The sequence below is a fragment of the Melopsittacus undulatus genome, chromosome 7 (genome assembly GCF_012275295.1).
Source record: "Melopsittacus undulatus isolate bMelUnd1 chromosome 7, bMelUnd1.mat.Z, whole genome shotgun sequence".
Taxonomy (NCBI): domain Eukaryota; kingdom Metazoa; phylum Chordata; class Aves; order Psittaciformes; family Psittaculidae; genus Melopsittacus; species Melopsittacus undulatus.
Window position 1 is genome coordinate 58,956,340 of NC_047533.1, and position 27,550 is coordinate 58,983,889.

General features: G+C 39.0%; 1 protein-coding gene across 2 annotated transcripts; it reads left to right on the plus strand.

Moving 5' to 3' along the window:
• Positions 1–138: 138 nt before the first annotated feature.
• On the plus strand, positions 139–27,550 carry PRKG2 (protein kinase cGMP-dependent 2). Of its 2 annotated transcripts, XM_005146601.3 has the most exons (19): positions 139–155; positions 383–907; positions 7,770–7,936; positions 9,383–9,496; positions 12,446–12,551; positions 13,480–13,543; positions 14,334–14,411; positions 15,432–15,526; positions 16,404–16,472; positions 18,260–18,358; positions 19,266–19,416; positions 20,694–20,830; positions 20,969–21,058; positions 21,308–21,449; positions 22,137–22,300; positions 22,983–23,105; positions 24,030–24,092; positions 24,902–24,968; positions 25,824–25,919. In XM_005146601.3, the coding sequence occupies exons 2-19, from the start codon at positions 396–398 to the stop codon at positions 25,917–25,919; spliced, it is 2,337 nt and encodes a 778-aa protein (XP_005146658.2). In that variant the 5' UTR covers positions 139–155; positions 383–395. The 2 variants fall into 2 exon arrangements, with proteins under 2 accessions (XP_005146658.2, XP_030902710.2); XM_031046850.2 differs by lacking the exon at positions 24,902–24,968 and having other exon boundaries at positions 25,824–27,550.

Here is a 27,550-nt window from a genome sequence, read left to right on the forward strand (position 1 = left end):
TGACTGCTTCCCTGGAGATCCTGTGTAACAGGCTCCTCCTTCTAACAGTTTTCTTGCTTCTGCAGTACAGTGCAAGCTTTTCTCCTCCCTGCTGGCTTTTGAGGTTTTCTTTGTCTTCATTACACATCTCTTCTTCTACTCACAAACAAGAAGTGGTAACCATCAGATCCTTTGCTTTGTATCCACCACTGACCTACTTCTTCTCTTTGCCATTCTCTGATTTTCAGGGCTGTAAAGGATGAAAGCAATCAACTGTGTTTACTATAGTTGTATATCTCAAATTCAGCTGCCAGTTAAAAACTAAATTCATTACTTGCCATTCCATGATTTTTTTTTCTTGTTGGTGAATGAAATAAAAACGCAAATTTATTTTCTCACCCAGGTCTCTGGACAAAATGGGGAATGGATTAGTGAAGCCCAAGCATCTGAGACGAGCAGACAGACATGTGGCAAACCTCTCTATTGGCTGTGGTGGCAATCGTAAGTTTTTGAAGGATCCAGGGCTAGGCATCAGTGTGACGAGTGAGCAAGTTGATATTCTTTGCAGCAGGGTGCTTGAGCTGGAAAAGGAACTGAAGAGAAAAGATCTAGAGTTGCAAGAGGGTCAAAGTCGTGTTGCTGAGCTTCAGGAACAGCTGGCTGTGCAGGCTAAGGTCATAGCAGAACTCACCAAGGACCTTCATAGCAAGTGTATACAGTTGAACAAGCTGCAGGATGTTGTTAGTACTCAAGGAGAGCACTCTCTTCAGCCTTCTCCTTTTAAAGCAGCTTCAAGGATTCAAATATCTGCTGACAGGAGAAGAGGAGCCAAGGAAGGTGTATCTGCAGAGCCAACGACACAGCTGTATGATTTGAACAGGCAAACTACGTTCTCCTTGGAAAAAGCAACAGTCCGAAAGGATTCCAGGTGAGCTCATTTCGGGGAGATTACATGCTTGAGTTACAGAGGTATAAATATTATCACAGTAATATTTTCTCCTTGTGATAAATCAAGATTAAAGTATCAATCTTTTTTTACACAGGCTTTGTCATTGTGGTAGTTTGTGTGCAACTTTAAGCAAGAATCACCTGTGTCCCACAAACTGCAGATGAAGAGTGGTGGATAGCCTCTGAGTTTTAGTTGAGGAGAGACTCTTACAATAAGTCTCTTTGGGATTTATCTTTACTGCCAGCGATGCAGAACCTAAACCCCTTCTCAGGTCTGGATTCACCTAGTACTTGCAACTAAAGATATACTCTGGAACACTGATGAGCAGAAGGCTGGAGGCCTTCACATAGTTTCAGATTCTTATTCCCATTGCATGGACAACTTTAGAAAGGAGGAGGTGGCCCCAGCTCAGCTCTTTCAGATGCAGTATGGACACCAGTTCTGTGCTATGTACAAAGTTTGTCAGCCTGGTTTCAACTCACTCTGGTGCGAAATATGAAATGTTTTGTGTAGTGTGATTATCCTCTTAGCAGCTTCCTCTTACCCTCCTGCCCAGCTTCTGACAGTCATGGTGTAGGAACGTGGTTTTACTTGTTCCTCTGTGAATGCACTTCTAGCCTCTGCAAAAGCAAAAAATACTTCTTCAACTCACAGACAAGAAGTGGTAACCTGCTTGTGGAGCTCTGTGGTCACAGCTGACCTTGTGGACAGAGGTATCAGATTGGTATCTTTCAACATACCTTAGACTCTCTTTTCCTTTGCAGCATAGACATAACCTGAGTATCTGTTTTAGCATGCTGGTAGCCAGAATCTATCTGGATATCAGCCAGCATCTTAAGTGCCTCAGATTTGTGGGGAGCTTTATCATTCTGTTAAGAATTCATGGCACAATCTGAGTCTGTACTGTAGCAGACCTGAGAGTTATCAGATTTCTCCTCCATTATGTCCATCATTGCACATTAGAGGCCGTCTTGTGAAACAGAAAAGCTGTCTGAGTCACCAGTGTGCTGTAGCATCACCATAAGTAGCTGAAATCTTCAGCTAGCCATGTTTTTTCAGAGTAAAGGAATTGTATTGACATTTTATCACAAGTTCTTGGGCAGTTTAAGTAATTGTTTGCTTTAGGAGTCTTCTATTTGTAATTACCTGTCTTGAAATTTTCCTTCTTCATTCAGCACTTCTAAAAACATTTTCTCTTTTTCTTGTTACATGCCATCTTTGTTATTTCTCTAGAAGATTTAATGTCACATAACAGGATAAAGGAGCAGTTCTCTTCCTTTTCCCTCCTTTCATCTCTGACAGTCTGGTTCAGAGATTGTCATTGTTACTGCTGAGTCTCCCATAGATTCATAACAATTCAGAACACACCACTCCTAAATTTGTTCAGATATTTACTCCCCTGAAATAACTGACTACTTAAGCATGCACTTCATTGGCAGTCTTAGCTCTTAGCACGCCATCCTCCCCTTCCTTTCCCACCATTTCCAGCTTCTCTGTGATTCTGTTTGTAAATTATCATACATTATAGTCGCAGAGGGAAGAATTTATGCTTTCTCTAACAGGTCAAGTAATAGTGAAAGAATTTGCTCAGACTTCTTGGGGGCAGATATATCTTTTGACGCGATAGTGTGATTCGGAGAAAACTCCAGGAACAAACTCGCCAGCAGTTCCAAATTGACAAGCAGGTATTCTTTATTGCGGTGCCGGGAGACAAGGGGGATAGCTCCTCCTAACGTGTGTCCCAGTTTTGCTATACAGGCCGTCCTTATATGGTCACTGGGCATATTACATAATTTTCCAAAAAGTTTCCCACATGCATACAAAAATGTGACGGTGGCCTTTAAGGGTCATTTACTTTCCCCAACAATCTTCATAACCAGCTTAATTAACATTACAGACATAGCAATCATCCTGTCCTTCTACTTATTGGTTAGTTTAGCTGCTCCGATCCTGGACATCAGTTAGTCTGGGATACTCCCCAGTAGATGTTTACAACAGCTTAATGGGTTTATTAACACCACTAACATAGCAATCATCTTGTCCTTCTACTTATCAGTTTAAGTGTGCCCATCCTGGGCATCTGCTAGTCCCAGATACTCCCCATCCCCAGGTCTTGCTCTTCTATTCTGCTTTTCTTACACCTTTTGTACTACAGTCCTAAGCACCTGAAACTATGTCAACTGCCTTCAAGCACCGCAGCTGTTTTCCATTCCAAAGCCATCAAACTTAACATTGCTTAGAACTGATTACATTTTCTGCTTTTGTGTCTCCTTGTCTCAAGTGGAAGGTCATTTGATCTTCCAAATACTTCGGAAGCAAACAGATGTAAAGAAAATACCACAAAACTGTTTTTACACATAGCACTACTGTGCTGCTCAGGAAAGCCTGTGCTACTCTTGTACTTGTTTAAGCCACCATCACCTGCTATGGAGACAACCAAATGCTGGAAGGTTTCCTTACCTGTATTACTCCACAGTTGTGAAAGGAGCTACTTCAGAAGGAAGGGAAGCTCCATGCTATATTCTTGAATTTGTATTGAGTCTAGAGTGTTACCAGTCCCTTTTAGAAGCATTTTTAAAACAGCCCAGTTTTACACTATTCGTTTAGTAGGGGTTTAAGTGGCACACATTTGAGTATCTCAGCATGAATTATTTTAATGACGGTTTTAGAAGCTGTCAGTAGTTCTTGATCTGTCTGTGTTATTGAATGTTTTCTCACGTATATATTTCATCTCTTGAGCTAGCTGAATAAATCCATATCAGTTTCCAAAACTGAGTGTTTTAAGTTTTTTCTTAATGGAAGTTTGAGCATTAAAATGTAACTAAAGCCTCAAGATTTTGGATTTTGAACAAGGTATATGAAGGCAGGTCTCTAAGGTCTTTCAGATGAAAATTTTTTAATCTGTTACCCTTTTCAGTGTTCAGAATCTATGTGTTTCAGTATCTCTAGGACCTGGTTCTCCATTTTTGTGTCCTTCCAGAGCATGCTATCACCATCCTCAGAATTTAAGCTGCCTACATCAAGTAAGGATCGTGACTCAGTTCTGTTATCAACAGTTATTTGTTGGGGAAGAACTATCTTGAGACTTGACTGGTAAAAGACATCAATGTCAAAGACAGCAGATAACCAAAAATCTCCCATTAGTAGGAGAAACATATATTAAGAGGCAGCATTGTTCTGTAAAGTATATGTTGTATGCTTGTACCTATGAGATGACTGTCTCATAATGGGACTAAATTCCCAATTCTGTTCACAAGAAGCCCTCTATAGAGTGTCAAGTGCTATTCCTAGGGTTTTACTGGGAATATATTGAAAGGGGCAGGGTTAACATTTCCAGGAGAGCCAACAGCAAGAAGGGGAAAAAAGCCTAGAAAAGGATGCTAATGGCCTAGCTAGCCCCAGGTGATGAAATCCTACTAGTGATGGGTCCAACAAATACGTCAACACCAGATCAGTTGTGTGGAGTTGTGCACCCACTTTTTGGCCTTTTAGCAGTATTCATCAGGACAGTGACTGGCTCAAGTACAGGATTAAACATCTTTTGTCCTTTCAGGACATCTAGTTATGTCCAGCAGCAGTTTGCAGAAGTGGGGCAGGTCTAGGAGAAAGTGAGGAAACAGCAAAGACAGGACTGTAAGATAAATACTATGCTGTTTGCCCATGAAATGAGCAAGCAACTGATTCAAGAGCCTGAGCCATGGTTATGATATTCATGTGTCTTTTGGTCTGTGGCCAACTGCATTTTTTGAAAACAGCATAGTGTCCTGTAGTTCTAGAAGCTTTAGTGCTCATTTTAAGTAACAGTTTATGAGCCATTACTGTATTTTACTGCAGTATGCATGATCAGGGCAGGGTGAATTAAATAAGCAAGCAGAAAACAAAGTTAGAGCTTATGTTCTAATAACCCTGTTGTTTTCAGCAGAAGCGGAGTTGTTATCTTTTTCTAAACACACTCCTCACCATAGCTACTTGATTTTATTTTTCTTGCTTCATTTCATCACATTTATTTTCAGTCATTATATGGCTAGTAACATTGTAAGTCTACTTAAATTGCCTTAACTGATTGCTCATTTATTGTCCTGGGTTCAGCAGTAGCAGTCATTTCTTCTCCTTGGTTGTTGGTGCAGCGCTGTGTTTTGACTTTCAGACTGGGAACAGCGCTGATAACACTTGTGTTTTTAGTTACTGCTCAAATGTTTGGTCTGGCCAAGGACTTTCTGAGCCTCATGCTCTGCCAGGGAGGAGGGAAAGCTGGGAGGAAGTGGAGACAGGACACCTGACCCAGGCTAGCCAAAGAGGTATTCCATACCATAGCACATCATGCCCAGGATGTAACTGAGAGTTTCCTGGAAGGGCTAGTGGACTGTGGGGCTGGAGGAGGTATCAGTCGGTGCTCGGTCAGGCGGGGTGGGGTGAGTTATCAGTTGGAGGGTGGTGAGGTGTTCTATTCTCTTCACTTGTTATTTCTTTTATCATTATTATTAGTGTTAGTAGCAGTAATAATTTGTGTTATACCTTAGTTATTAAACTGTTCTTATCTCAGCCGATGGGAGCTACATTCTTTTGATTCTCTTCCCCAACTCTCTGGGAGTTGGGGGAGGAAGGGGAGGAGTGAGTGAACGAGCTGTGTGGCTGGGTTTAAACCACGACATTCATAGAATCATAGAATAATAGAATCATAGAATAGTTAGGATTGGAAAGAACCTCAAGATCATCTAGTTCCAAACAGTTAGGGTTGGAAAGGACCTGAAGATCATCAAGTTTTAACCCCCCTGCCATAGGTAGGGACACCTCACACTAAACCATGTCACCCAATTCTCTGTCCAACCTGGCCTTGAACAGCGCCAGGGATGGAGCATTCACAACTTCCTTGGACAACCCGTTCCAGTACCTCACCATTCTCACAGTAAAGAACTTCCTCCTTACATCCAATCTAAACTTCCCCTGTTTAAGTTTCAACCTGTTACCCCTTGTCCTGTCACTGCAGTCCCTAATGAAGAGTCCCTCACCAGCATCCTTATAGACCCCCTTCAATTACTGGAAGGCTCCTATGAGGTCTCCACGCAGCCTCTTCTTCTCCAGGCTGAACACCCCCAACTTTCTCAGCCTGTCTTCTTATGGGAGATGCTCCAGTCCCCTGATCATCCTCATGGCCCTCCTCTGGACTTGTACCAACAGTTCCATGTCCTTTTGATGTTGAGGACACCAGAACTGCACACAATACTCCAAGTGAGGTCTCACGAGAGCAGAGTAGAGGGGCAGGATCAACTCCCTTGACCTGCTGGTCATGCTCCTCTTGATGCAGCCCAGAATACGGTTGGCCTTTTGGGCTGTAAATGCACACTGCTGGCTTATGTTCATTTTCTCATTGACTAACACCCACAAGTCCTTCTCCACAGGGCTGCTCTGAATCTCTTCTTTGCCCAACCTGTAGCTGTGCCTGGGATTGCTCCGACCCAGGTGTAGGACCTTGCACTTGTCAGGTTAAATTTCATGAGGTTGGCATCAGTCCATCTCACAAGCTTGTCAGGTCCCTCTGGATGGGATATTCATGGATATTCTTCAGGAATAACATACAACCTATTTTTTATTGTAACTGTGCTGTTTTTATGAATACAAGCAAAAGTGAACTTTAAATGCCTCAGAAAGTTGTTAGTGTGTTTATTTTGTTATACAGCTTCCTTACACATGCACATTAAGGAAAGGACTTGAAGGCAGAAGTTATATTTCACTTCAGCAGTAAAGTAATTAGTAGGTCCATAAAAACTCCATCGGTGCAGCAGTTGTTTAACTGCATTCACTCTGTCATGGATTCAAGAGACTGCTTTGTAGGAAGCCCTTGACCTAGAACATACACAAGTCAGCCAGAACTCATAGATTGCCCAGTATGTATGTATGTATGTATAGCCAGCTTTGACTTGGTTGGTTAGTGGATTTAACCACTTTTGCATTTTCCACATTTTCTTCTTAAAAATCCAACCGCTGTCTTTTATGGATTGAAGCTTTTCTAAAGACTTTTTAACAAAGTAACCCAGGGTGGCTGTAATTTGCTATAGCATCACCAAAGTGTGCTATAAACACTGAATTTCAGAAAGCAAAGAGGTCAGTATTAATGGCTGCATACCTTTATCCAAAAGCTCTTGTATTACATTTTTACTTCTGATTATACTCTAAAAATTCCTAAAAGCAGTACAACTTGTTTTGTTTTTCCCACCACCGGTGTCTTCTAATATTCCCTTAAGCAACAACAGCAGCTGCTAAATCATTTTTCGTGTACTTTTCTTTCCTTGCATCTTTCCTCACCACATAGGAGAAACTCTTTATGAGGTCTTAGTACCATCAGTGTTGTCTTTAACCTTATTACTATCATCAGTTATGTTTTTGCTGGATACTAGGAAAAATGTGATGGAATTTTAGAGAAGTGTGTCTGATTTTATACCAAGTTGTCATTCCTGTAGAGGCAGTGGTATGGAAAGGCATACCTTTCACATTTCTTTCCTTCAGGTAAGCAAGTGCCTTTATCTTAGTTGTGCAATGGAGAAAGAATATGGTGAGAAACAGTGCAAAACTTTCTGGGGAGCATGTCTTCTACTGGGAGCTTTTTTACATCTAAGGTAATGGTTTCTGCAGGCAGGGTCACATAGGAGAAGAGAAGCTAATGGGTATGCATATTTATTGCAAGTGTTGTAACATTTGTCAGTGGTACTGGTCATGTGAGTGTTAGAACTGAGAGGAAACATCTTGAGAGGAATGAATGCCAAGTGAATAATATACCTCAACCATCCTGGACCTTTAAACTTTGTTTGTTTGTTTGAATGTTTGTTTGTTCTTTTAAAACCAGTGAGAAGAAACTTATCACAGATGCCCTGAATAAAAATCAGTTCTTGAAGAGACTGGAGCCTCACCAGATCCGAGATATGGTGGAATGTATGTATGAAAGGACTTTCCAGCAAGGGAGCTATGTCATCAGACAGGGAGAGCCAGGCAATCACATTTATGTGCTCAAAGGTGAATACTGCTTACTCATATAACACACAAGTGCGAGAAAGTGGAAAGTAGTTTAGAAGTCTTTGCAGGAAACCACAGTGGTGATGTTTGTGCTCTTAAATCATTTTTGCTGGCTGTACTGAGGGCAATGCAAGTTCTACCTCTGAGTTTTATGAAACACAGTAAGAGCAACAAAAAGAGACTTAGAAACTTAAACCTTGATTTAATGCTATTTCATGGCCTCTTTCATTTCTGAAAGCCTGGAGGTCAACAAATCCTTTCAGGTGTAGCTATAGCCAAATGAAGAGCAAGTATACTTTAAAATACAGAAAGCTCTTCAATAATGAAGTCACTTCTGAAACAAACTTACTTTTCAACATTCATGGAGCTTATACCAGTTTTTTGTGTATGGGGAAACTGTGAGACAAGGTCTTAGTTTATTCTCAAAGATTAGATGTCTGTTTTGTTCTCAAAAGAGCTGCAACAACAAAAAAGCCTTTGGGTAGGAAGACTTTCCTAAAGTATTGACAGCAGGTCTGAAGTAATCTCACTGCAGTAGTCATCTGTGCTGACTGCCACTGTGCTTACACTCAAATCTCAAACGACAGAATTTTGGAAAGCACGTCTTCTGGCTTCTTGCTTCATATGATTGATGGTCACTGTGTTAGGGTAACATAGATGGTGCAGGGAGAAAGAGGAGACAGGATTTGTAATGTGTTAGTCATATTCTTGCTAGACAAAATTATAATGTTTTGGAAAACAGATAAAATATGAGGAAGTTGTGAACATGGAAATTTTTCTGGCACATGAGACATTTTTTGAGGAGTCACTGGGTCTCTTGGAGAGAAGAGGGCTAAGCTTTTAGAACATATTTAGGAGAAGGTTTTTTTGGACCATAATCTATGAGGAAATTCAGATTTTCTTTGACTTTTGCTAGGTTTGTAGTAAGGCTCAAAGACAATTTTTTGAAGATTTAATGTGCTTTTTTGTTTTTTTTGTCCTTCCCTTTGCATTCTGCACATATATACATAAACACGTATAAACAGGCAAACCTCAGGAGTTCACTATATTAAGACTGGTCTATCTATGCTACAGTAGGCTATCTGAACCTGTACTGACTATTTTGTTGTAGCAAAGGTTTATCATATCAGGATTTAGAAGGGCTGTTTTCCATGGCCTTTTAGTGTTGAAAGGTTTCTCTCAGCTTTCCCTCCCTTCCAGAGCAGATTTCTAGATTAGCACTACATTAAAAAAACAACACCAAAACCAAACCAAAAAACAACCATCCCTCCCACCCTCAAATCCCAACAAAGTAAACACCAAAAAGCCCCACAGACTTCTACTATTTTGCAATTGTTGCTCCTATTCCTTTGTTCCAGGGAGTGGCAAAGGCAGAATATTGTTTTGTTTTCACTCTATGCAGTTGAGCTCAGTTTTAATGCCTATTATCCTGATGATTTTTGACAGAGGGCAGCCTGGAGGTCTTTCAGCAGGATAAACTACTCTCCTCAATACCCATATGGACGGCATTTGGTGAACTAGCCATTTTATACAACTGCACACGGACAGCCTCTGTGAAAGGTACCTAAAGTTTACTATAACAACATTGGTCAAAAAGACTACTGCGAATTTTTGTGAGGTCCTTGTTATAGCCAGGTTGTCTTTGAAGTTTTCATTGAATACATTTCTGCATGTCCTGATTATTTACAGTGAGCTCATGTTTCCTTTCCTGAGTTCTTTCTGCTTGGGAACTCTAACACTGTGCCATGAATATAATTCTGTCTCTATCATGACCTTTGATAAACAATTAGGCATCTATAGATCTGCTGTTTAGCCAGATCTGTACCAAACTATCTGCTATGAAAGGATTATGTTTTAATGCTGAATGATTCAGTAGCAGTGGCGGTCTTTGGCTCTTATGTTCTTTCTTGTGTCAAATGCAGTTCTGATGCTGAAATTGCAGTTAGTTTGAAACTGTGCTGTTTTTAATAGAGCAGATAAAGTGTAATTCCAGAGGAAATAAAGTATGTAGGAACTAGTTGTTGTACTTCTTTTAGTTATGTATCATTAAGTTACTGAGTCTTACCAATATTCACTTGCACCTGGTATTTGCAGATGGCACTCAGGAGATTTCAGTTTGATCTCAAACGTGGTAGTGGAAAAGGTGAAACTTTCAAGTGAGATGTGCTGCATCTCTGAGACAAATACTGGATTTTGTTTTGTGTTCACCAGCAGACCAGGATGGAGTTGTTAAGTGTTGCTCTGACACATGTATGCCTCTTCCTGCATAAAACTGGGTATTCATCCACTAAGTACCCTTTAATTAATTTTCTAACCTGCCAGAATTATTCTGTGACACACCAGGAAGTGACCAAATATGATAAAAATCTTAATTTACCCACTCTCTACCATTCCATAAAAATTGTGCTTAAAGGCTAATTTCTTTTCCTGCCTAAATCTGAAGGAACTTTGAACCATCAGTAAGAATGAAGAGTTCATGTTGACTTAAAAATGAGCAAATTGAATAAAACAAATTGTTTGCTTTAAAAGCTCCTCATCTTTCTTCCTGTTCCCAGTTTAAGCACTTAATCATTGATGGCTGTGCAGATGGGAATTATTACATCTAATCTGTTTTTATTGTTGCCTGATAAAAAGAGTAGCATCAATAATGTGATTATTTTTCTTACTAGCACACTGATCTACTTGAATGTGTTCCCTATTTTCCTGTTTTTCTTGCTGTATAGTATTAGCATTATAAAGTAGTGTTTCTGCATAGTAAGATGTCATGCTACTTTAGACCTTTGTTAACATTAATTGGTTTTGAGGTAGGACAAGAATTATCCAATTATGGACAGGAAACTGTGTTTGATTACTTAAAATCCCTGCAGAAACCTGCCTCTCCCCAGTAGCTTTCCTGTATTTCTTGTTGTGAAGGAAGAGCAGTACAATGCCATAAATGACTAGTAAATGCATACGTGAAAACTCTTTCTTGATACTGGATCAAGAGATGCTCTTTGCCTGCAGTCTTTGAAAACTGATAAGTGAAGGACTTCACAGAATCACAGAATCCCAAGGGTTGGAAGGGACCTCAAAAGATCATCTAGTCCAACCCCCCTGCAAGAGCAGGATAACATAGAGTTGCATCTGGAGGCCACAAGCTAAGGGGCTGCTAAGGCCCCTCAGTGAGATCAAAAGCACTGATTCAGACACAGCATTTCAATGGGTGCTGCTATACAGCAGCATGTTTACATTCAGTAGCTGTATTTGAAACTGGGAATGTGATTTACTCCTGTGTATATGAATTTCTCTGTCTCATTTTTGAAACTGCATGTGCTTTTCTAGCTGTATAATTGTTTTCATTAGTTAAGGTGCAAGATACAGGAAAAGCATCCACGATAGCTTGGGTACTTGCCATATTTTCTTCATGCGAAGTAAATTGAAAGATGTCATTTAGGATAAAAACAAAACCAAAGCAATACCTTTGTTCTCCCTTCCAACATCCAAAACCATTTTCGAGTTATTTTGATAAATGGCTGTTGAGAGCATATGTGTATTTCAGGGTTAAGTACAAAGAGCAATGACTGTGCATCATTTTAAACCTGGCATTTTTCTTTCCTGTATTCTGTGTGCATGATAAATTGAGGAGATCAATTGCTTTATTTTTCTCTGTAGCTTTCCTCTATCACAGAGAAAACAGCTTTGTTCCTTCTTATGACAGAAGGAAAATTGTTGAATATGGTGTAGCGTCTTTTAAAATAAGATATTAAATTGAAGAGAATAATCTTATTTTGCTTAAATTAAAAAATGCAATGTGTTCTGTTGTGCCAGTGATTGCACATAGAGGCTGCTTAGTGATTGCACCTCTGATGCTGGATCTTATGCATGCTTACTGTATTAATATTTTGATTACCCCTCAAAAGATAATGATTAATGTTTTGATTATTCCCTTACAAAATGGCTACATTGGAGGAAAACTGTGTGAGGATTACAGGATTAAATGAAATGTATTTCTTGACCTTTGTTATTTCTATCTTACTGCATATCTCACAAACTTTGCGTGTAATGTGAGTTAGAAATGGGTCCAAGACATTATTCAACATTTATCTGATAAATGATAAAAAATTTATCCAAGTTTTTCTTTCTTTCAAATAAGCTCATTTGCAGATTACATTACAGCTTTTGGGTGCAGTGACTGTCCATGATTACAAGTAGATCTTTAGAAGTATTCAGCCCTGTGTGCTGGTAATAAATGGCTAGGTTTTCAAGGTTACTCAGCCTGTGGAGTTGCATGGAAAGTACTGCGTGGAGAAGCCATTTGGAAACCTATGCCTTACTTCAGTGGGCATTGTTTAAGTGGAAGCTGAATTCTTTCACAGATCTGATTGCAGTAGGTGCTATACACTCTAAAACTTGGCCTTGGGCATTTTGAAAGAGCTAGTCTGCCTAGTACAGTGACCTGATACTGTGATATCTTCCATCACATTATTCAGAAGCATTGTTGATTTTGTTGTTGGGTTTTGTTTTCTTAAGCAATCACCAGTGTTAAAACATGGGCATTGGACAGGGAAGTGTTTCAAAATATCATGAGAGTGACAGCACAAACAAGACAAGAACAATACAGAAACTTCCTTAGAAGGTAAATATAATGCATTTATATTTCTAATACTGGTTTCAGCTTCTTCGTAAGGTGTACAATATAGAGTCTGCCCTACGAAGAGAAAGAAGTGCTCATAATGCAAAGGGCCTCAAAAGCCTCAATACTTGCCTCTCTTGATTTTTCTTTTGAAGAATCATGAAATCTTTTCTCTCATTTTGATTGCTCTTATCCTATTTACATTAGGAAACAGCAATAGGCTCTTGAATGCTTTTAAGTAATGGAACAAATGTATGGGAAGGTTACATGGCTAGAAGTTAAAACAATATATTAAATAAATAGAATTAAATAAATAGAATTAAATAAATCCTCCAGGTAGAAGTTAATTTGCTGCTGGAGTACATTAAGCAATATTCATCCCTTGGAGACTTGAATATGAGAACTGCATGTCTCTCAATTTATGAACCAATATAAGTTACTAGCAAATCTGCAGAGTAGAATAATTCTCCCTCCTGTAGGGAACATAGAGTAGTACAGTGCTTTTCCTTAAAAAGAAGGTCAAATTAGAGGTTCCAAACCATAATCAGCTGATTTCATATTTTCTTTCTTTAACAAAGAATTACCATTCTGTTTTGGCTTCAAATCAAGACCTCAGGCCTGGCCATGCAGAGAATGTCGTGTGTATTTTTGCATCCATCTCCACCTTTGATTTCTATAAATACTCCTTAGCTGAGCCTGGGTGGCTGGAAAGTTCTATGATTTCCTAAGTTTTACAGGGCTGAGTGCTTAGGACGGGAATTGTTTTGCTTTCTCACCAGCAAGTTCACTAAATCATCACTGTGGTTGGATTCTCTTTTAGTACTTGTCTATTTAGTACTGAAGTGGTATAGATGAGATCATTAAAACAGTGTTAATGACAGCTACTTTTGTTGTTTGGTTGGTTTTGCTTTGCATTTCTGTTTTCTGAAAGTGTGTCCTTGCTGAAAAACTTGCCTGAGGAGAAGTTGACCAAGATCATAGACTGCCTGGAGGTGGTAAGAGACTGCTATGTTTTTCTGAATAGTGTTCAGTAAGCTTTCAAAATAACAAAGAATAAATAAGTAAAAACAAAATGAAAAAACAACCAAGTTTTTTTTTAATATGACAGTGGTTTGGAGTGGTTGGAGGGGAATTCCAGGTTGGCAGCAAATAACAACATTTAGTGGTGTAAAAGCTAGTTATATCTTTGACATGGAAGAAACCAAGCATGTAGACAAGAGGATCTATAATCTAGCTTTCATTAAGATGAAACACTTTGAGGAGAAGAAAAATGAGGAATATTTATGAGAAACAGATTACAAAGCTGAAAGTTAATATGGAAAAATGCTTGATTGAAAGTTTAACAATGAAAGCAGGATTCCTTGGCAGACACAGAAAAGTTGATGCTTTTGTAGCTTGCAATAGATGACTTAGGCATTGCCACTGAGGTGTCAAGCCCAGAATTACTTTTGTAAACGGGATTTTGATCTACAACTCTTTTAAGAGCTTTTTATTTTGGGGTTTTTTTCCCTCATTTGCCCCTACTTCATAAGGATGACACCAGTGTTAATATGTTTTTTAACAAACAACATGCTGTTGCATGAAGATATGTTATAGATTGGCCACTGTGTTTTATTTAGGGGAATGATTGCATATTATGGAATGCACCATATGCAGGAGATAGGAAGTTGAAAATCACTGTAACATCCAGATGTGTTAAGAACTCTGCATAGTAATCAGAATTTTCAAAGAGGCTAATCATGTATTGAACAATATTGTCTCTCTCTTCCCCTCCTTCCACAATAGGAGTACTATGACAAGGGAGATTATGTTATTCGGGAAGGAGAAGAAGGCAATACCTTCTTCATAATAGCAAAAGGAAAGGTAAGATGTAATAAACCTAGCTTACAAAGTAGCATTGACATCTGTATTTCAAAAGCTACTTTGAAGGATGTGGTCTTTGGTTATAGTAAAATCTGTGCAGAGAGTATTTGTGGATGCTCTTAAGTTCACAGCACTGTGATAAAAGCCTGGAGCAGTATTTCAGAGATTCAGGGAGCCTAATTTTCACAATGAACCCATGTTATACTGTTCTAATTATAATGTAATTGAAGTATGTCCTGAAGCATCATGATACTGACACAGAGATGTAAAGTTTATATTTTGTAAATGAGGTTTGGTCCTATGTCTGCTCCTGAACGTTTCAGTATCCAATGGGCAAGCTATAGACCTGTGAAATGTCTAAGAAATAATGGAGTCCTAGGTTAAATGGAGAATGGCCTTCTAGGTGACTCAGGGTCTATTCCTTCTCCCAGAAGAGTAAGGCAACAGCCTTTATCCATCAGCTGTTAGATTGGAGGCAAACACAGGACTCTAAAGAATCAAATCAGAATTTTCATCAATAAACTTCCAGTTGGGTTTTTGAGTTTCCAAAACATGTCTGTGTCTGAAGATACTCTGATTTGGTTTGTGGCATCAGCAGAATGTGTGCTACTGTGGAAGTGGAATTTAATGACAAGAAATGTGAGTTAATGTTTGTGGAGGCTGTATTTTTAGCTGAGAAGACAAAAAGCTCATATGATGCCTGCCCATGTGGGAACTGAAGCACTTTTCAGTTTTTCATTAAAATGCAATTTATTTTGCTCTGGTTTAAAAGATAAGAGGAGAAAATGTTGGGGAGTGGGCAGTAATAAATATATTAATTTTTCCATCTCAGCAAAAATCAGAGATCATAGAATGTTTGATGGCTTTAATTTTTGTGAGGAGGGAGTAATTATATGCATTTGTAACTCTTTCTGCATCATTACTGAGTTTAATACATTTATGAAATACTCAGAAGGGAAGGGGAAACCATGCAATACTTGGAAACTTTCCTTGCTAATTTTTTGTTCCTGTACTTTCCAGGTAATAGTTACCCAGAGTACTCCAGATCACTCGCAGCCTCAGCTGATTAAAAATCTCCATAAAGGAGATTACTTTGGAGAAAAGGCTCTGATTAGGTTAGTTCACATTGTCTGATTCATGATGTATAGTGTTTCAAATGACTTATCACTATGTGTCAGATTCTACAGCTCATGGCTGTTTTTAATATAATCTTTGCTTTGATTGTAATGTCAGCAGATGAAGGCAATGACTGAATTTGTCTTAATGTTTTGGTTTTTGTAGAGAGAATTTGAACATACACACTGTCATCTACCTTTGGTTTTCCCTGAAAAAGCTGAATGCTGGCCCTCTCTGTACTGTTGCTTATAGTTTATATTTCAGTAAAAGCTGTGACGAAACCTTATGCCAGGCTCTATGTGACTCCTAGTACAGATAGGTACCATAATTACTGGACTGAGGTGTTGTTTCCATGATGATGCTCATGATAGTAAGAAATAGCGAAAAGGAGTAGAGAGAAGATAGGTTCAAATATATAGCACATGTTTATGTGAGTAATTGTGTAGGGATCGTTAGGTATTTAAGTTGTTTTATATCTGAGAATTATTTCAGAAGTGAGTAGTAAATCCTGATATACTACTAGATGTAATGCTAATTACATCTCAGGAAAGGTAAGCTGTAATGCTAGTTACATCTCATGTAATTGAGATCATCATAAATGTAATGCTAATTACAGCTCATCCTAAATTCTTGGAAAGTTGCTAAAGGAAGTCATGATCCAAACCCTACTGAAACTGGAAAACAAATGTGCTAGACAATAAGAACGGCTAGTAAAATGCTATAATTATGTACTTGGTTCAGTAATACTAACCTGGATACAGGCTGCAGAGGCCTTTGAGGAGTTTCACCTATAGAAGATGTGACCCTCCATGAGTACAGTGTGTGATGCTTTGAGGATTTTTGTATGCTTCTGAATTCTTCTGTTTCAATTTCTAGTGATGATGTCAGATCAGCAAATGTTATTGCAGATGAATACAATGTGGAGTGCCTCGTTATAGATAGAGAGTAAGTACTGTGCTACTGTTTAATGAAAGATCTGCATTCTCTTTCAGAAAGTTAACAGTAAGATGTGACTTCGCTGTAAGCATAATCACAATGTTTTCTTAAATGACTACTGAATGAGTGGTTATGCTTTTGTGATACTGAGCTGTGGCTATGCTTTAGACAAAGACTTTGTGAAGAGAGGCTGACAGAAGGTGCAGGAGCACAGAAGCTCAGAGCAGTTCAGAGTTACTTTTTTCTTTCTCTCCTTGTGGTGCTGAGGTTTCACATTTGTTAAGTACTATTCATTGGCTCAGGGAACATCAAAATCACCTGCATTCCCTGGTTCTGGGATGTCCTTTTGCTGAGCAGGACATGTAAACAAATGCCTGGTTTTATCAGGAATTTTACACTTCCTAAAGTGGAAAAGAATGGAGCAGACAGAAGATAAAAGAAAAGAAGCTTCCAGTGGAAAGTGAAACAAAAACCTGTATTTCTCAAAGCTAGCTGTATGGATGATTACCTGAAATGTGGACAGCCACCATGCTTTTCCTTGCTGAATCCCAGAAGGGCTCCTACTGAGAGCCAAGATTCTATCCCTGCTTAGGAAATGGCATCTTGATCTGTGAATGCATTGTCATCTTCTTTTCTTTAGCCTGTTTAAATAGGTTGCAGAGAAGCATACCGAAGCTGGTGCATTTGGATGAACGGAAGGCAGTGGGTGTAGTTTTTCTGGATTTTAGTAGGGCTTTTGATGCTGTCCCTCTCAGCATCCTTTTGGACAAGTTGTCCAACTGTGTGATGAGCAGGTTCACAGTGCACTGGGTGAGGAACTGGCTAATTGACAGGGCTCAAAGCGTTGTAGTGAGTTGTGTTACATCTGACTGGTCACCAGCAGTGCTCCTCAGGGGTCAATCTAAGGCCAGTTCTGTTTGGTATCTTTATCAATAGTCTGGATGCAGGAGATAAATGCACCATTAGCAAGTTTGTGATGGTACGATGATACTGAACTGGGAGGTGCTGTTGACTTTCTTGAGGGACAAAATGCCTTGCAGGGGGAATCTACATAGACTGGAGCATTGGACAGTCCTTAATGACATGAAGTTTTACAAGTCCAAGTGCCAGATTCTTTACCTGGGATGGAGTAATTCCAGGCACAAGTATAGGCTGGGAGAGGAGTGGCTGGAGAGCAGCCCTGGAGAACCAGGTCTGGGGGTGCTGGCTGACAGCAGGCTCAGGGTGAGTCAGCAATGTGTCTTGACAGCCAAGAGGGCAAACCGCATCCTGAGGTGTGTCAAACACAGCATAACCAGTCAGTAAGGCAGTTGAACTAGATGATTGTTGTTAGTGCCGTTCTAAGTCTACTGTTACTTATCTATGAAGAGGCAGAGATGTTTTCAATCACTTGAGCCCTAGGTATGCAGTGCTGTATCCTTTGGAATGGAAGGACTGATAGTGTGGACTCATGCCAACCTGGTTCCTGTGATAGGGATGTTGAAACCACATTTAATAAGCATGTGGAAGTCAAAGTACACACAGCCTGATCTGAATTATTTAAACATAACAAGAAATGACCTGAGGAAATCAGGTACTTTGTCCCCCTACACTTCAATAAACCAGACTTGGTACTTCAGCTGGTTACTGCCTCTTCAAAGCTCTTAGAATTTGTATTGTCAGAGTGATAGTGTAAAGCTCATTCTGGGTCGTGACTTACAAGCAATGTAAAGCCTTGGTGCAGCAGCACAAATACTGGGGTTTTTGTCTTTCCACTGTATGTTCAGTGGTTTATACTGTTTTGTTTGGGGTTTTAGGACATTTAATCAAACTGTTGGAACCTACGAGGAGCTCCAAACTTATCTGGAAGGTTATGTGGCTAATCTGACCCGTGCTGATGAAAAGCGACATGCAAAGTAAGTCAGATAATTTGTTAGGCACATCTTCAGTAGGTAATCATAAAAAAAGAGTGATAGATATGTAGGTAAAATCATGGATGGTAGTTGATAGAGATAGGGCCCTAGGAATAAAAGCAATCAATATAATACTAATTGGATATGCTTATGGAGTCCAATAATTTCTTTCTTTTCCAAAACAAAAATTGCTTATAATCTCAGTCTATTGACTGTAAACCAAGAATTCACTCTATCACATGAAAACTGAGCACAAAAAAGAAGTGAAAATGTGCTCAAATAATTTCTTGCATTTTGATTGTAAATTCTTTGGCTGGCAAAACCCCTAAAGGCCAACTCCCGATTAAGTTAAAGAAACTGTGTTACTGTACAAAAGACTAATTGCTATTTCAAATAGAAATAAGCAGACATAAAAGAAACCATTTATGTTTAATGTTTCAGTGTAGCACTGGTGCTTTTAAACATTTGCTTTTAGCTCTGGACTGCATTTGTAGTTTTATCTGCCTCCGAGTTCAACCTGAGCACTACTGGGATATTAGCAGAGTATGATTTTCTTCTATTTACAGATATAGGTGCATTTTTATTTCTGATCATTCTACTGGAACTGGTACACACTCCTGCAGAAATTGGTTCTCCAACTTGTAGTGCCTCAGGTTTTGTAGCTGACTGTAATTAGGAACCTAATCAACCTAAATACCATTGATTGTACTCAGTGGACTTCAGTAGCATTTTGTTTCTAATTTACTTCAATAGAATGTCCAGAGAGAAAGTGCTTCTGCATAAAATAATATTAAGTTTCTGTGAGGAATTAAGAAGGTTTTTCTTTTATTTTTTAATAGGAGTATTAGAGTACTGTGATACAGGTTGCTGGCAAGGAAAGCACTAACCTATGCCAATTTTCTTAATGCAGAGGAAGATCCTTCTGTGGACAGCTGGCCAAAGACGTGTCTTTGGAGATGATAGAGCTGAAGGAAAAAGTAGCCCAGTTCCCTCCTTCCCCATTCCAGAATTTAGAAGTTATCACAACTCTGGGTGTTGGTGGGTTCGGAAGGGTTGAGCTTGTAAGAGTTTGTTTTAAACATATTCAAGTAGTTCTCTGTCTTAATGATTAACTGCTGAGAAATAGGAAAGATTTTAATATTCTCAATACTTGGGTCTCAGACAGAGGTTATTCTATATAAAGCAATGCATAGTTTAAAAAATCTTTGTGAACTTCAGTGTTCAAAGGAAAACAAATCCATTCTTGCTTGCCTTCATCTCGTGCTGTTGGAAGTATCTTCCTGGCCACTAGACATATATTCATTAGGTTTTGTGTGTGAGGTTTGCCGATGTGCCTACCTGCATTGTGTTCCCTGAATTGCAAGCCTTTTCCCAAGATGTTGTCTGGACCTGAAATAATCTCCAGCATGACATAATCTGTGCTGTTAGAATTACTTTGGTATGCCCCACAGCAACTATAACCAATGTAATCTAGCTTCTGAGGTGCATTGACTTTGAAATTTCCAACAATTTGTACTGGCCCTTTTGACTTGTATTCAACAGCACGAACAACTGTGTTTCTAGGACGTCAAGAGCCTAATTACACTAATTTCTCAGATTCAACTCTTCTCTGGCTGAGTAGCAAAGTTAAGGGAGAGCATGAAGAAAAACTCTTCTTCTGCAGGCTGCTGAAAGTAATGGCAAATTAAAGGCAACTGCGATTTTAGTGAAGTCAATAATCCTTTACAGTAGTTTGACCATCAATTGTTTTGTTTTGATTCATGCTTCACAAAACAAGTTTCCACACTGATTGAATGCCAGCTTGGAAATTCTACAGCATCACCTGAATGGGAAGCTAAGACTTGAATTCTCAGCCAGTTGAAGAACATTGATAGCTGTTTCTGTGGATTCTTGGAAGCTCTGTTTTAACTTCCATCTTTTTATTGCATACTGGATAATATTTCAGTATAATGCAAAATTACTTATAAACATTCTTCATAAACTGCTCCTGCTTTTTGTTCTTTTGTATTATGCTACTGTTTAGAAATCTTAAATTGAAATTAGGATCTTTAAAATGTAGCACCTATCCAAACTGCTGCTATTTTGTATACATAAAATGACCACAGAGATTATTTCAGTTTACAAGTTGCCACTGGCACACTGAAAAGATTTGATGCTTGACTTGACTTAAAATCATACAGAACAGTTCTGTAGAAAATCTGGCATTTGTTCCTCATTACAGTCATCAATTTCAGTCCTATGCTGTGGTGAAAAAGATGTATATCACTGTATCTATTGAGAACAGATCGGTAAAGTATCCTTTCTTTTTCTCACATGTACTCATCATTTTTATTCACAGGTTAAAGTGAAAAATGAGAACATGGCTTTTGCTATGAAGCGTATAAAGAAGAAACACGTAGTGGACACCAAACAACAAGAACATATCTATTCTGAGAAGAAAATCCTCGAGCAGATATGTTCTCCATTTATTGTAAAGTAAGTTGAACATAAGATTCCCATGGTGAAAGCTGACCCCCAGTTGATCCATGGGGCAGCGTTATTAAGAATGAAGGTTGGCATATCTGAGTTCTGGAGAAGAGACATTGAAGTCTTGTGTTTTACTTTGCTTTACAGACTATATCGCACATTCAAAGATAGTAAGTATGTGTACATGCTACTGGAGGCTTGCCTTGGAGGGGAATTGTGGAGCTTGCTGAGAGACAGGTAATGGCAAACAAAGTGGAATTTTGTCCTTTAAAATTACCAGTCAGCTCCATATGTGTACTGAGTCGGTTCTGTATTCAAAAGCTGATAAAAAGACATTTAGTTCAGCTTTCAACTATAAGAATGATGTACTGAATGTCAGTGCAAAAAAGCTCTTAATGTTCTGGGTGTATGTATGTGATGGCATTAATGAGCGGGGCCTTTTTAGAAGTTAATGGTCTGCAAGGATAGTGATTATTTCTGTTCCAGAGGCAGCTTTGATGAAGCCACTACGAAGTTCTGTGTTGGGTGTGTAACAGAGGCTTTTGACTATCTCCATCACATAGGGATTATCTACAGGGACCTGAAGCCAGAAAATTTAATTTTGGATGCTGAAGGATATATAAAACTGGTAAGATATAATCCTTTTGTAATGTTATCCTTTTGTGCCTGTATCCTGTTCCCTTGCACAGGGATAAAAATAGATAGCATGTAATTGTAGTATCAGGATACCAGAGTTTAATAACCCTTATACTTCATTGGAAAAGAGGGCAGGCTACTCATTGCACAGTAAGAAACAAAGGCCTTGCAAGCCATAGACAAATGGGATTTGCAGCCTCCAAGAGCTCTTGTCACAGCAACAGCAAAAATTATTTCTCCCAGCAGCCAATCTTAATGTAAAGGCAGGAACCACATTTCCCAGGTGCAGGATCACCTTCCTGTCCAGCCTTAAGCGATCATAGGTTCTACCATGGAAAGTGCAAAGAGAATATCCTTCAAAGAGCTTGAAATAGCCGCTCTGAGGACAATGAGCCATTTTCTATGGGCTGTAAATCATGAGTCCTCAAGGAAAGCATAGATTGTTCTACCCAAAAGAAAAATAATTCAGGAGATTACTCATGAGAATAAATGAATCTGTTCTGTAATATCCAGCAATCCAGTGGAATTACTTCTTTCTCCTTCACAACACTGTGTAATTGTTTTAGCTGTACACTGGCAATTCTTGAGATCTTTTCAGGAGGTGAGGAAGCAATTAAGACCTAAGGTTTCCCAGTGCAAAACACCTCTGCATTATGCAGCGTATGTTGATTTTGATCAGGTTGATTTTGGATTTGCAAAGAAGATTGGATCAGGGCAGAAAACCTGGACGTTTTGTGGAACCCCTGAGTATGTTGCCCCTGAAGTCATTCTGAGTAAGGGCCATGACTTCAGTGTGGATTTTTGGTCCCTTGGGATTCTTGTGTATGAACTCCTTACTGGCAGGTAAGTGCCACCTGTTTCAAGTTTTTATCTCATTTGTTTGTTTTTAGAATTTTTTTCTAATTTATTTATTTTTCAAATAAACAGTTTAGGGTTTTTCCATCAGCAAACAAGAATGACTTGCAAAATACTTCTTACTGCCTCTTATGCATGTTTTCCATCATTTCAGAAACACCACAAAGCGTAGGACATATACTCAATTCTGGTTTACCCATCCAAGGAAGGAGCCAAAGAATGGCTATAAGTGGCTGGTGTATAGTTCCTTTACCTGATGATGATGTTTCCTGTGACGACCAGCTGACAGCAGATTGTTCTGTTCCTTGTTAGTAGATGATGGGATACAGTGGGGTTGATGAGCTATAAGCAGGGCTCATTCTTTGCCTCCATGCACACTTCCATGTCAACTCTTTATAAATGTTCAGCAGTAGTGCAACATGAAGTTTCTCTGAGTTAGGCTAGCAGTCTATTTCAGAGAGACACGTATAATCATGCATTTTCCCTAGTACCTACAAGCAACTTCTCAGCTTCAAACCTTTCTAATGTCTTAAACAGACTGAAAAGCTGAAGGTTGTAAAACTAGGGAGGTGGGTTTTTTTCCATGTTCTCAAATATATGCTTTGATGAGAAATGGCCACATCTGCTCTTGCCAGCCATCTCATTTATCAGTGTTGCTTTCTTTTTCTAGCCCACCTTTCTCTGGGGCTGATCAAATGACGACATATAATTTGATTCTCAAAGGCATTGAAAAGCTGGATTTTCCTAAGGTAATAACAAGGCGGCCTGAGGATTTGATCCGCAGACTCTGCAGGTAGGAGGTGCACTTTGTGGCAGAGCCTGGGTATGGATAGATGGAATGATTTAAGATTCAGTCTAGAGTGTTGAATTCCTGACAACTTCATTTGCAATTGTTATGATGCCTAGCATAGTCTGTTCTGATTATATTCGGTGCACTTGCATGCGTCTGACTGTTTGTCACACCTCATAGTCTGCAGAGGTATCATCTGCAAATGTATGCTCTGGGCTTTCTCTGTACCTGTGAATTATTTTTGAAACATATCTTAGGGGAAAATTGTTAAGACCGGGCTGAGGAAAGAGATAAAGAATTTCACTTTATTATCAAACACTGTGTTTTGAAAATTGCTCCCAAAATGACTTAGGCATGTAACTCCTTCAGAAAGGGTAGGATGCTTAAAAGATTGACTTAAGCCTGCTTGAAAATGTGCCAAAAGGTGGTATTTCAAAAGGGACAGCATAAATCAGAAGCATTAGTGTATAGCAGCATGCATAACCTGTGGCTGTCAGTACTGCTGCCCTTGAAACCCCAGCTTCAGTGGAATTTCATCCATGGCTTGAGAAACAGTATACACCGTGGTTATGCAGTGGGATTGAAAGGATCTTTGTAAGTGCCAATTTTGATCTGCATCCTTTGTAACTCACGACCAGATCTGCTGGCCAAGAAAAAGGAGTTGTGCAACTAAAATTCAACCAGTTGATTTCTCACTGTGCTGCTCACAGCATAGTGACACCACTTTGGCTTCCTGGAAGGTTTCTCCATCCTCAAAAGAAAGGAGTACTGAGCAACACCTCATTATGTCTCCTCGTAAAACCACATGTTGTGTGCAAGCTTCATCCCTGTGTAACTTAAATGCCAGCAGTTAGGACCTATAAATGCTCTTTAAAAAAAGTAAGAGAATATTTTAAAAAATAATAATCCTTTTTTTCTTTTTTTAAGGCAAAACCCTACAGAAAGATTAGGCAACCTGAGGAATGGAATTAATGACATTAAGAAGCATAGGTAAGTGAAAGAGTCTGCCAAGAAAATTTGGGGTTTAATTTGTCCAGGGAACCCATAAAGCTCCAGGCACTTCCAGGCAGATTGCATCGGAGCAATCTCTCTTGCTACTGAGTGTATCTGTGACTAGGGAAGGCAACAATATAAATATAAATCCTCAGCATGATTATCTGAAACATCTTATTATTTACTGGTTTTGTTGCGGGTTGTCCATGTAGGAGTTTAACTCAGTACTCAGAGAAATTGATGGCAGTTCAGCATCTTTCAGACCTCCTAACCAATAAATAGTTGCTTCTGAAGAATGGCAGTTAAGAGCTCTGGAGTAATATTAGGGTTTTATCTTCTCTCTTCTAATGAAGAAATTCCTCTTTGGATTAAACATTTCCTGCTTTTTCTTTTTATCCGAGTTGTTTCTAAGCCCTGCCATTTGTGTTTGGTAAAAGAAGTGCTTTGTCTTTTCTACTTGTCTCCTCTCATACTGTTAAAAGAGGGTGGTAATCCAAAGGGGTGCATATCTTTGCATGGCTGCGCTTACACGTATATTAACCTGCCTGTGATTTTGGCACCTCTATACAGAGGAGATGCAATGCACCTGATGGTCCTGAAGCTCCCCCTGCTACCACTCCCTTGTATGACAATGACAGTGTTCAAGTTTCCTCCTTTCAACAACTGTGTTATCACATGGACAGAAGTTGCAGTGACAAAAACAGTCTTGTAGCCCTTGTTCATGTGTTTTTCAGCTGTTAATAGTATAGTGACAGAAACCAATCTTTCTCTCGGTCTCTCCCTGTCTCTCATTTCTTTTTAATCAGGTGGTTGATTGGTTTTAACTGGGATGGTCTGAAAGTGAGGAAATTAATATCACCTTTAAAAAGAGAGGTATTGGCTTTGACTTTCAATATCATAATGTTTTAACTAACATAAAAGTGCTTCTCTACAAAGAAACAACTGATGGTGACAGCAAAATTTCCCAAAGGTGCATTTGAATTATTATAGCTCGACATTTTTAGTGGAATGAAAGAGAGACAGCAAGTGATACATCATTTAAATTCAGTTAAATAATGGAAATATTATTCTGCCTGTGTACTTTGCATTAGCTTTTCACCATTACTAGAATAAATAGTGTCTGGTCAGAAACAAATATTGAAAAGAGCTATTTTCCTCAGTAATGGACACATTATTAAAATGCACTGTTCACATTACTGTGCAGAGTGAAAATTCCTGTATTCTCTTATTATCAAGTTACAGAATATCATTGAATAAGCTTCCTATTTTAAACAGCCCATTTCTTTGTGCCCTAAAATGAAAAAAAAAAAAAAAAAAAGATTGAGGGTAAAGAATTTGAAACTCACTTAGAATACAATTTGAAACAAAAAATAATTCCAATGTCTGCTTTGAGCAGCTACCCCATGAGTGTTGATTTGGTCTTAAGCAAATCTGAATCAAAACTGTGCAATGTGGCCAGTTTTCTTACTGGCTTTATAGGGCTGTGGACAAAATCTAGGATTTGGTAGTATCTGGGGAGTGGTTTTGTGTACGGATGCTAATGCCATTGTTCTGTTGTACAATTTCATTGCTGGTGGTTTAGAATGAGGAATTGCATCCATTGAGAGAAATCAACCACAGCCTTTAATTCTTCTACCGGTAGCAATAAAAATAATGTGTAATCAGTGGGGAGTATTTTCAAAAGTAACTCTCTGAAACAAAGTTCTGTTTGTGTTTTTAATGTCCTAGTTGTCTGGACCAACTGATTACAGCTACTTTGACAGCTATCCACCTGAAGAGGGAACCCCTCCAGATGAACTTTCAGGCTGGGACAAGGATTTCTGATGTTTTCTTCTTCCAGGGTATTTATAGGGACTCATAGGCTAAACCTGCTCTCTTGTTTTTTGCTTAAAATGCAATTACTCAAGAGTTGTGACAAACAAAATATTCCTTGAAGGCTATAAAACCCTACAGCAGAACTCGGTTGGATAGTGTAACAAAATCCATGTGCATCTCTTTGTAACAAGGGCATGCATTCAGTCCGCAGTTGTAACCTGAAGGTTTTTTGATACACAGTGTCTCTGTGAACATTTTCAGACACTATGGATCAGAGGTATGGTTTTGCCATTGGAAATATCACTAGCTAATATTTTCATATTAACAAGGTTACTATGTGTCTTTATTTTGAATGGAGAGGATGAGTATTGGAAGCAGATAACTCTGTGGCAGTTGTCAGCAGCTGACAGCCATGTATTTTTCACTTTATCTTACATCTGCTGTGTGTTCCACTTTTTCCCATAATGGCCAATATTGCATTGATCCAGAAACATGTTGAAAAGAGACTTCTACTGCAAGTTTGATCTGGTCTGATGCTGCAGCTTAAAGGGTGCAACTGTGGAAACTGCCTCTCAGTATAGTTTTGCACCAGCTTGAATGTATGAGTAAGGTTAAATGAAGATACAGTGAGAAACAAAGTGTATATATATGACAGAAGTTTCCTGCAGAAGCAGACTGTGGTATGTTTTTCCCTGGCTGCTTCAAAAAGCAATGTCCATTTCTTATGACTTATCCAAGCTGGGTGATGGAGGAACTGCCATATGGGTTCCATGGTTTGTTCATTGGTTAGTTAGCTGTTACTGCTGGGTGGCCACTGCTTTGACAGAAAATCAGTTTTTTTATGTAACATTCAGTCCAAATAAAGGCAGTGGAATAGTCTCAATTTAATTCAGTGAAGGTCGGATTTAGCCCTGTTTTGTTTCCCTGCCTGGTTGTAAACTACTGTGGAAACTTGCAGTCAGCAAAACCAGTGCAAAATGGTCATCAGCATACACAGTCAGAGGAGCAGAGGCTATAAGCTGGGACTGCAGGTCCTTTAAACACTAGCAACTAACTGTTTAGCAATACTATGTTGTTTTCAGGATTTAGACACACACTAGATGTTAGGTATGTGTGTTTCTCTGTCTTTCTCTCATAAATATTTTCATTAGAGGGAAAATAATATAGTGTCAGTTTTATAAAAAGCCTTTACATTTATTTTTCCATTGAATTTATTAGGCAGCTTTCTTCTACATATATGTAAAATAGTTGTGTGTATACATGTATTTCTTTTTTAAGTGAAGAAGTGGCCTTTTGTTAAGTTCGATGCAGCTAGCATTAAGTCTGTGCAGCTGCAGGGTGTGTTTTCTTTATAAAGCTTGTTTAATTTGCAGTGTGCACAGAAAAAAAAGGGAAGCTTACAGTGCAAAGGGCAGGACATCATTAATTTTTTAGTCTTGTTCCATACTACAGTCTGGATTCTTAGCCCTGAATTATACTTCTTGTCCATGCGGTTCTGAAGAGACTGAGGCAGAAAAGATTACTCTGGAGAGAGAATCACTGATGTGATTTCCTGCAGCATGTACCCCATTATGTTCTCCCAGTGGATGTTGAGAAAATTAATGTATAAGAAGCTATAATAAATGAGGTTGGGTTTTGTA